Genomic DNA, 10,970 nt, shown 5'->3' with positions numbered 1-10,970 from the left:
CGGCTAGTTTTTTGTATTTTTTAGTAGAGATGGGGTTTCACCGTGTTAGCCAGGGTGGTCTTGATCTCCTGACCTCGTGATCCGCCCGTCTCGGCCTCCCAAAGTGCTGGGATTACAGGCTTGAGCCACCGCGCCCGGCCGAGAAGCTTGGAATTCTAATCTTGGTTCTTGTTTCAGTTTGACCAAGGTCCTTGTGACAACATGTAAAACAATCTCCCAAAAACCCAATAGCATTAGTCTCAAATGAAGCTAACAGCAAATATCAAAGTTTTTGAGTTTTTCCTAGTTGGGTGGAATCAACTGCACTTTTGGTAGGACTTTGTGAGCTTCTGGCCAATCACCATATTCAGATTTGGTTAATGGAGCAGTGACTATTCTATGGAGCAGCACATGGAAAACCAAGTAGGAATTAAATTTATCCATATGGGTCAAGAAATAGGCAGACCCTGATATATTTATCTCATTGTGTTTCAGCTTAAAGATTCTCTTTTGACTTTTCTCTGGCTGTGCAAGCAGTAGTATCTGCTAGAATGACATACTTCAGGTATATAAAGATGGTGTAGGTAGTACATCTATGGCTAGGCTAGGTGAGGGGATTTAGGGAAAACAGAAGGACCCTGAAAATTCTGGCCAACATCCAGGAAGATTTAATTTGCTTTATTTTTATAGGTGTCATATTTAAGATATATGCTTAATAAGAATGATTTATTACATAATTTTTGAGTTTAGAGCACTAAAGGAAACTCAGATGTTCCACTAAACAACAGAATTGTGCATATTTTGATCAAAAGTATATGTTTTAAGAAAGTTTTATTTGTAACACTTACTTTGTTCCTTAGGTGTAAACAATTGCAGTTGACTACAGTTCGAGCATTCTTTGATCTTATTGATGCTGATACTAAACAAGTATGTATTTTTAAACTAAAAATTATTTAAGTGAAAGCTTTTACTTTGCTATATCATTTACAGCCATGATAGATTTAATGTAATTTTTTTACTTTGATGAAAACAGAAACATATACCTTATATCAATTTTAATTAGTTCCAAAATGGAAATATCTTTCTTTTACTCATACTACTTTAACTGCTGCAAATAATTTATAAAATGCAATGAAGATGAAAAGTGAGAGAACCTTAAATCTTGCCCCAGTTGTTTCCCCTGTTTAAAGTTTGACATATATCTTTTTTTTTTTTTTTTTTTTTTTTTAAGATGGAGTCTCACTCTGTCGCACAGGCTGGAGTGCAGTGGCATGATCTCGGCTCACTGTAGCCTCTGCCTCCCAGGTTCAAGTGATCCCCCCACCTCAGCCTCCAGAGGAGCTGGGACTGAGTATGTGCACCACCAGTGTTTTTAATAGAGATGGGATTTCACCATGTTGGCCAGGCTGTTTTCAAACTCCTGACCTCAGGTGATCCACCTATCTTGGCTTCCCAAAGTGCTGGGATTACAGGCGTGAACTACTATACCCGGCCTTCTTTCATTTTTGTTTTTGTTTTTTTTTTGAGACGGAGTCTCGCTGTGTCGCCTAGTCTGGTGTGCAGTGGCCGGATCTCAGCTCACTGCAAGCTCCGCCTCCCGGGTTTACGCCATTCTCCTGCCTCAGCCTCCAGAGTAGCTGGGACTACAGGCGCCCGCCACCTCGCCCGGCTAGTTTTTTGTATTTTTTAGTAGAGATGGGGTTTCACCGTGTTAGCCAGGGTGGTCTTGATCTCCTGACCTCGTGATCTGCCCGTCTCGGCCTCCCAAAGTGCTGGGATTACAGGCTTGAGCCACCGCGCCCGGCCCCTTCTTTCATTTTTTAAATGTAGGGGAAATAGTTCTTACAAACTATTTTATAAATTTTTTTGTAATATGTTATAAACATCATGATCTATCTTATTAGACTTTTTTTCTTTTTGAGAGACAAGTTCTTACTATGTTGCCCAGGCTGGACTCAAATTCCTGGGCTCAAGTGATTCTCCCACCTCAGCCTCCTGAGTTTGTTAAACAGTTTTGAACCATGCTTTTTAAAAATACCACTTTAGCTTTCTGATAAGATTGAAATGTGTAATTTATTGAATAACCTAAGCTTACCAGAACTTAAATTATGTACTTCTATAAGTTTTACCTTTGTAATGAAGTGTAATTTCACAGTGTAAACTCTTCAAACTAGTAATTCTCCAAATTGTTTAATTAGCAGAACATATGGAAATCATAGTATCCTTTACAGGTTATAATGTTACTCTTTTATCTCTTTCTTGTCTGCTAGCAGATAAATGGTAGCAGGATTTCAGCAAAATTCAGAGAATTCTTTCCATTAACTTAAATTTTTTTTTTTTTTGTAAGTTGGGAACAGATTGCCATTATTCATCTTAAACAGCCTTTTAACTCAGGTCATCTTGTTCCATGGAAATATTTTGAGAACTATGGCTCTGACTTCTTCTTTTGGAGAAAAAAATTCCTTAGTTTTTATGTAGTCTTTTTCATGGCAAAGCATTGCAGCCCAGATATTTTTGGAGTGTTTCACCTGAAGGCTCCAATTCTTTGGGAGACTAGTATGGGTGACCTCTTTCTCAATACGTCTCCAGGCAGTACTTAATTCTTAACAATGAGGAAAGCTCCTATACCCTGTAGTGTACTCTCTTAGAAGGATAGGGATTTTTTTCCTTAACTCTTCAGAAAGCTGTATAACCACTCATAGAGAGAATCATAGATACTTAGCTGTCTCCTGAAGGTCCAGATCATTTTGTGTTTTACCACATTTTAAGTGACAAGATTCGGTATTAAGTTAGTATATTTATTGATTTAAACAAGCTTCGCCTATGACTTGTTGACACTGTGACTTGGTCATGGAACACAAACATTTGTCATGGAACACAAACATTTTTTGGTTTGTTGACATTGTTTTAGCTGTAAGACATAACTGTGGTAAAAGTTCTAAGCCTACTTGAGGGAGTGCAACTAGATAAAATAATAGAATCAATTAAAGTTGCTAGACCAGTTTGTACTTGAACTGACATTTGGTAAACTTAGGAAAAACCTTGTTCCATCTAGTGAAGAACAGGATACCTCAGACAGGTATATTCCTAAAAAAACTGGACATAAAACTAATTTCTATAAATAAAATCATGTTTTGCCATTAACTCATAAGATGAGAAAAGAACTATAGTCCTAGTATGTAATAAACTATAATTCTGAATGTATAAATGTGTTATGCATTTTAAGGGGAAAATGAGAAATTTTTGATAACCATATTGCTAAGAATCAAAAATACTGTTTATGAAACAGTTTTGTTTTAAAAACTCACTATGTGTAATTGGACTAAATAGTAGAAAATAAAAACTTAAAGTATGATATCTAACCCTCAGGAAGCATATAGTCCAGGAGAAAAGCAGAACATATATATTCAGGGAAATTAAAATGCAAAGAATAATTAGTCCTAAGCATGGTGATAAGGCAAGAATCAGAGTAATTTCTAGTGGTTATTAGCATAAAAGTCATAGCTAAAAACTTGTGAGTAGGTGAGTAAAAACTTGTGAGTAGATGCCTTGAGAGTAAGGATGGTGGAATCCAGTCTTAATTAAAGTTTTTTTGTTTTTGTTTTTGTTTTTTGAGACGGAGTCTTGCTATGTCGCCCAGGCTGGAGTGCAGTGGTGCAATCTTGGCTCACTGCAAGCTCCGCCTCCTGGGTTCATGCCATTCTCCTGCCTCAGCCTCCTGATAGCTGAGACTACAGGTACTTACCACCACGCCCGGCTAATTTTTTGTACTTTTAGTAGAGATGAGGTTTCTACATGTTAGCCAGGATGGTCACGATCTCCATCTCCTGACCTTGTGATCCACCTGCCTTGGCCTCCCAAAGTGCTGGAATTACAGACCTGAGCCATTGCGCCCAGCCTGAAGTTTTGATAGACAGGCTGTAACGTTTAATTGATTACAAACAGATGTGGCCACTTAAGAACATCAAACAAGTTTAGTATAAGACTGAGTTATTTGAGGTAGAGAGTTTGCATCAATTAATATAAAAGTTCTCCACTGTCCTCCACTCTACTTATACCATATCTAGAGAACTGTATTCTATTTCATGCATCATATTTTGAGGGGGACATCAACAAACTTGAGTTCATCCAGGGGAGGCAATCAGGATAGTGAAGGGACTAAAAGAGTTCTGTGAAAAACGGTTGATACGTTTGAAGTTGTTTTATCTGCAGAAGAAATGTTTTATTTGAATGGAGAACATAGCAAGCTTTTAAGTTTTGAAGGACTGTCTCCCAATCTAAGATAGCAGTGTAATAAAGAATCAGATATTTGCTGTAAATAAAGCATTCTCCTGGTAAGAGTTGTTAAAATTGGAATGCACGGTCTTACAAAGTAGCAAATTAAAATGTTCAAGCAAATCCTGGGTGACTTCCAAAGGTACTGGAAAGGTTTAGTAGACCTGGATCCTCACTGTTACTTTTTTGCCATTCTCACTCTGTTGTTGAGAAAGTCACTTACCTGTCAGGGCCTCAATTATTAAACTAGAGAGTTGAATAATGGTCAATATCAAATGGATTTTATACCCCAGTATACTTTTTTTAAAGGGATGACAACTTTTTTAAAGTTGCCAACTTTTTATTGTGCCAGGATATTTAAAAAACAAGTAGAAGGATAGAATAAAAGAGTAATTTCTATGGTAGGAAAGTTGACAATATTTATTTCCTCTAGCGATCAGTGGATTCTTTGTTATGGTATTGGCAGTAGTCTGAATTTGGAAACTGGTATGTTGGAATCACAAACCAGAGAATCTCTAAAATTCTCTTCTGGTTCTATACATTTTTATAATGTTCTATTCTTAAATGTTACTTAAGAGGCACTATTGCATAATAATGAAAGCATGGACTCTAGAGCCAGAATGCCTGGATGTGAATCCCAGCCCAGACTTAATAGCTGTGTGAACTTGGGCAAGTTTCTTAATTTCTCTGTGCTTTAGTTTCTTCACATTTAAAATGCAGATAAAATCATTATCTCTTAGAGTTTTTGTGATAATTGAGTGAGTTCATGTACCGTGCTCAGAACAGTGCCTCAGAGTAATAAGTGTTGGCTGTTGTCATTATTACTGAAGCAATGTGTCATTGAGCTATTACGATAGATACAAAGTAATACAGAATGTATCAATGTTCTTTCTAGATAACTCAAAATTCCAAGAAGAAACTGTCAGTTTTGAGTCACCACTTTATAAGACACCCATCAAAACATTTTGAGGAAAATCCAGCTATAATTTCTGACTTAACAGGTTGGTGACAATAACATATTTTAATTTTAGATAAAGTATTTCATTACTAATTTTAGGTAAATTTGTTTATAGCCGACAAAATCTTTGAAACTGTGATACTTCAAGTTTTAGGATCCTATTATATATATACACATATATTATTAATTTCCCTATAATGATGCTGGTGTAGTTCTTGGTTAGGAAGAGAAAAAGAAGCAATGTGTAAGAGGTTGCTGATAAAAATTTTGTCTTGAAAATAACATGACAAATAGAAAAATTTCAGTTAAATGACTCTTCTCCTAACAGTTACATAAACTAAGTGCCATATTGTTCTTGACTCCTATCAGTTCCTCAATTATCAGTTATTCTTTGTTCTTCTTTTGGATTACCAACATATCTTTTGCAGATAAATTTTGCTTTTAAATATAAAGCAAAATAACTTGCTTTGTCTATTTAAATATAAAGCAAATTATACCGGTTTAATTATATGTCTTGTTTGGGAAATGAAATATTTATTTCCTTATGTTGATGATGCCTTAGAATTAAAGGACACCAAGCAGATTTTTACTTTACTTGATGTGAATGCTAGTTGGTGATGAGCATATAGAAAGTATATTACTAGATTTTCTGTTTTAATATAGCCAGTGTTCAGAAAACCACTTCTTTATTGTGATTGAGAAGTATTTCACCAGGATTCAAAGAAGAAAGAAACTATGTAGTATAAAAACAAAACAAGGCAAATAAATTAATTTCCTTTACCTTAAGGGACATCTATGTGGGTTCCAGTAAAAGTGTCCAAATGGACCTATGTAGCTTACAACGTAAGTATTCCACCAATTAATTTTTTTCATGTTTTTCCAGAAATAATTTAGTATTTATCTTTAAAAGTTAAAAACTCTTTAAAAAAGATAACTGCATGCCATTTTCCCACAATTTAATAATAATTCCTAAATGATTATCTAGTCAGTAATCAGTTGTATAAATTTATCTTTTTTGCTGTTTTCTTTGATGTTCAGTTTGTTTACATCAGGATCCAAACAAGGCCTATACATTGTTATTGATTAATGTCTTATTCCTCTTTAATCTGGAAGACTTTCTCTTACCACCACCCTCTCTTTTTTTTTCTTGAAACTTATTTGTTGAAAAAAACACCAAGTCATTTGTCCTCTGGAGTTTCACAGTCTTGATTTTACTGATTGCATTCCTGTAGTCATTCCGCATGTTCCTTTGCCTGTTGAAGTCCTGTGATTTAGTAGTTGGATCTAGCTGCTTGTTCATATTCAGATTTTTGTTTTGTTTTTGTTTTTGCTAGACTCTCTCTCTCTTTGTGATGTTAGCCACTGTTGATGAGGAATGCCTGGAGTTATTAATTGATTTAGGAGGATGCAAAAATTGTAATAAGTTTAATTTTATTATTTTTTAACTAGAATAGTATTCTAGTTAATTCTGTATACTTAGAGAAAAACTTCTGCTCATCTACTAAATTTATCAAAAGTAGAATAAATCATATGGGAAAAGAGTGATAATTGTGTGGATCTTTGGATCTTACTTTATATTTACTCATTATCAGAATGGTGAGTTGGCTCACAAGCTTCCTTTTATTAGTGACCATTAGAGGGTTTTTTCCTCCAGTATTATTATGTACTCATGCATTTAAATATGTTTGTCTTTCAATCTGTTGATACGAAAATCATTCTGTATTTGACCAGTGGAAACGATTTCAAGTTTAGTTTCTGAGTCTTTTTGATATACTCTTTAGTTGTCTTTAATAGTTTCCTCACTGTTGAGTATGACAAGATATTTTAGCTTATTTTGTACATTTCCTGCTCCAAACCTTGAATCAGCTATTTCTTTAAGGAATTATTCCTTTTCTTTGGAAAGTGGTATCTCAAAACCATAATCTGGTACTAGAAATGCTTGTGGCTATTGGGTTGGCATTTCTATGCCTTTTCAGTGGCCAGAGCTAAGAACTGCATAAAATCTTAACTAAAAGACCAAAAGAAAAACCCAATAAAACAACCAAAAAAATTACATTCACACTGATACTTCCAGGACAAACTGAGGACTACAGAGTTTATATCTAATCTTTCTCTTGCCCTTCCATATCTTCCTCCTCCTACTCCTAGAGAATTGGTTCTCAACACCAAGAATGATAAAATTAGAGTAATTAACTCATTTGCTATATCTGGATTTTTGAATGATGAAATTAATCTGCTCATTATAGCTATATTGTTTTCCTTTTTTTGTAGGAATCTGAGAAGATATATTTTACATTTCCTCTTGAAAATCATAGAAAAATCTACAGTCACGTCTATTGTCAGAGCACTATGCTGGTAAGATAATTGGGACATTTTATGTAAATTTAAGAGGCTAACTGTTGTTCATTTTTCAAATTCTACTGGTAGACCTAGCTATGAAATATTATTAAATCTAAATAGTTGAAAAATAATTTCTCTGGAACAGTGTTTTGATTGAAAAGTATTAATCAAATTTTTTTTTATCACAGATACTATGCTATTAAATTGTGATTTTGGTTCTAGTTTAGGTCTCCCACCCTGTCTTTCTGCCTTCATTTTACTCTGTTCATGATGAAGGAATGGAATTCAAAACCCCTTTAATTATAAGTTTCTATTAGAACTTTAAAGAATAGATATAATTAAGCAAAGCTATTCTATAGAAACTTTACAAAGTGAATTCTGTTTTCCATTGGCTTCCATACTAAAATTTGAGGTACTTTTTATAGCAAATATTCTCTAAGATAATAGAGTAACTTACAATGTTATCTAGATTTACTGTATCAGAATAATGATTTTGATTTTTTTGTTTCTTTTTAATGAGTACCTCCTATGTTAGGCACTATTAAAAAATGTGGTTTTGTTTAAAAATGCTGTAGCGTGCATTTATTATGAATGGAAGTCAGGTGTGGTGGCTCACGCCTGCAATCCTAGCACTTTGGGAGGCTGAGGTGGGTGAATCATTTGAGCTCAGGAGTTTGAGACCAGCCTGGGCAACATGGTCAGACCCCATCTCTGCAAAAAATACAAAAAACTTAGCTGGGCGTGGTGGCACACACCTGTAGTTTCTGCTACTTGAGGGGCTGAGGAAGGAAGATTGCTTGAACCCAGGAGGAGGAGGTTGCAGTGAGCCAAGGTCGCGCCACTGTACTCCAGCCTGGGCGACAGGGCAAGACTCCATCTCAAAAAAAAAAAAAAAAAAAGAGAGAGAGAGAGAGAGAGACACCTGTCAGTGTAGTCTTTCTCATACTCTTGGCTCCAGGATAACTGCTTACCTATCAATGTTGACATTAGACTTTTTTTCTTTACCTATCCTTGATTTATTTGACTTTGAGAACATGTTGGATATGTTTCTGAACAATAAACTGTTATTTATATTTCATTTGCTCCTAGTCACCCTATCATATAACAATAAAGTGTTGAAAATGAATGCTTGTTTTGTACAATTATTTTCTACAATACTTAGTGTGTTTTGTTTTGTGCTGTTAACCAACAGGATACGAATAGTTGGATTTTTGCTTGCATAAACAGCACTTCTATGTGGTAAGTCTTTTGAATGCATGGCCCTCCACTGTTCATTTATCTCAACGTAAACAATACTTGTAAATCACACTTTTAGAATAGTTTCATACATTGTTATTTTAATTTTGATGCTATATGAAATTATGGTATTGTTTTGAAAATGAAAAGTAAAGGAAATGAATATACTAGTAATTTTTGCAAACATTGAAATTAGCTGGGAAAAACATTTTTGTTGCTAAGGGAACTATGCGGACAGAGTATATTGGATTAGACTCACTAGACATCTCTACTAGGTGTAGAGATGGTTTCTTTTTCCTCTGAATCTTATTTATAATTTATAATATTTCCATATATTTGTCCTTTAATTATATTTTCATATTTATTTCAAAGCCAGCAAGGGGTTGATTTATCATGGAAAGCTGAACTGCTGCCAACAATTAAGGTAAATTATGGCTTCCGAATTTTAATATTCAGTTGAAAAAAATACTTGAGTCTATATACATTTTAGAATATTCTCTTTCATTAGCTTATCATGGTGTTAAATAAACTTGAGATTTGCTAACCTACATTTAAAAAATATTTTCTCTAGAAATACATTTGATAGGAAATAACATACCATTAGTGTCATTTATATATTTTTTTAATTTCAGAGATAAAAACTATAAGTTAACAGTCCTCTGAATCTCTATATGTTATAGCTTCAGACCAAAAGAACTGGAGGGATTTCTAACATTCAATTTGAGGATATGTTTAATGGCCTGCCTTAAAATATGAACTGAGTTAGTATACTTAGAATTCATTTTGGGAGGAAGGGCCTGCAGTTGGGAAATGGACATCTCAAAGAGATACGATACATGGTCAAGCACTCAAATAACTAGTTTATCTAGTGCTCTCCAGGGTGATAAGTCACAGCAGGGATTTATTTCATAGTTGTTTGTGATTTGATTAAGCAACTTTGGTAGGTCAGCAAGTACTTTTATAAAGGGCTTATTTGCATCGTCTCAAAATCTGTTGTTGAAAAGCAAAATAATTCTAAAATGTGATGAAAATGTCTGTTCTGATTTCCAAATTGTGTTTATTGTAACTGATAATGTTTTATCAGGATTGATAGTTTTCAGTCTTCAAGTAAATCTGTGCTTTAAAAATATAGTTTCATAATGAATCCTAGACTCATTCATTGACTTGTAAGTGAAATCATCTGATGGTTTCCAGTTATTTCACAATTAGCTCCAATTAAGTTAGTTATTTTTGCTCCTGAATGTTTATAATTATTTGTATGTATAGTCAACTCTATACTATACAGAGAATGAGAAACTTATGCTAACAGAGAGGAATGGTGACAGAAGAAATAATTGCAAGTCACACTTCACTTTGGAATGGTTGCAAATTTTTTTGTCACCTTGGTCAGTCTTATTTGTACATATTCATTCATGTGACCTTGTGTTTATCAAACAAATATGGTAGGAGAGTAAATTGACTCAAACATTTTTAAGGTCTCTCACTGATACTGTCCTAACCAGGATCAAAACAAACAAAAGTGTTAGGATATACTTACTGAACAATCATTTATAAGGTGTTATTAAATATTTCCTCAACTTATTTTTTTATTCAATAGCTTGAGGGGTATAGGTGATTTTTTATTACATGGATGAATTGTATAGATTAATTTGGATGTTCTATCCAGCCTATAATGTAAAGATTAAGAAGAAATAAATTATTAAAAACCCAATAAAATGTACTTTGCTCCTGTGTTTTAAAAAGTATTTCTTAAATCATAAAATTTTTATATTATTATTTTAAATATCCAAAGATTAATCAGTCTCTGTATCAAACACTAGGTCCCTATGTTGTTTGTTCTGAATGTAAGAAACAGCTGGCTGAATAGCAGGAGAACAAGCTATTTCAGCTGCCTACAAGAGAGAAGTTAGAAAACAAGTATTATAGCATTCTGCAGTCTTATGTGTTCTCAGCTTAAGAGAACAGATCTTTTATTTTAATGAAAATAAAAATTGTATGTAATATGTATTAGCCATTTATAAACAGCACACAAAATTATTTTGCTTTGAAATTGAAGGGATGACTAAAGCAAAGAAATTTTGTAAATTTTATTCATATTGCTATCTCAATAAAAGTAATGTCAGATGAGAATTATATCACTGTTAGGCATTTCCATGTACTGAACTTTTAAGAAATAGATGGA

General features: G+C 33.9%; 1 protein-coding gene across 1 annotated transcript in view; it reads left to right on the top strand.

Moving 5' to 3' along the window:
- The window catches only part of PGAP1 (post-GPI attachment to proteins 1), a 76,085-nt gene that overhangs the window by 22,888 nt on the left and 42,227 nt on the right, over window positions 1-10,970 (top strand). The window contains exons 6-12 of the mRNA XM_011997195.1: window positions 475-515; window positions 840-906; window positions 5,150-5,255; window positions 6,000-6,055; window positions 7,484-7,567; window positions 8,745-8,791; window positions 9,161-9,212. Of these exons, the coding sequence (XP_011852585.1) occupies window positions 475-515; window positions 840-906; window positions 5,150-5,255; window positions 6,000-6,055; window positions 7,484-7,567; window positions 8,745-8,791; window positions 9,161-9,212 (453 nt within the window). The remainder of the gene's footprint in view (window positions 1-474; window positions 516-839; window positions 907-5,149; window positions 5,256-5,999; window positions 6,056-7,483; window positions 7,568-8,744; window positions 8,792-9,160; window positions 9,213-10,970) is intronic.

Source organism: Mandrillus leucophaeus, unplaced genomic scaffold (assembly GCF_000951045.1).
Source record: "Mandrillus leucophaeus isolate KB7577 unplaced genomic scaffold, Mleu.le_1.0 Scaffold532, whole genome shotgun sequence".
In the NCBI taxonomy this organism is placed as follows: domain Eukaryota; kingdom Metazoa; phylum Chordata; class Mammalia; order Primates; family Cercopithecidae; genus Mandrillus; species Mandrillus leucophaeus.
The sequence above is the reverse complement of the archived record's forward strand: the minus strand, read 5'-3'. Positions and strand labels throughout refer to the sequence as shown.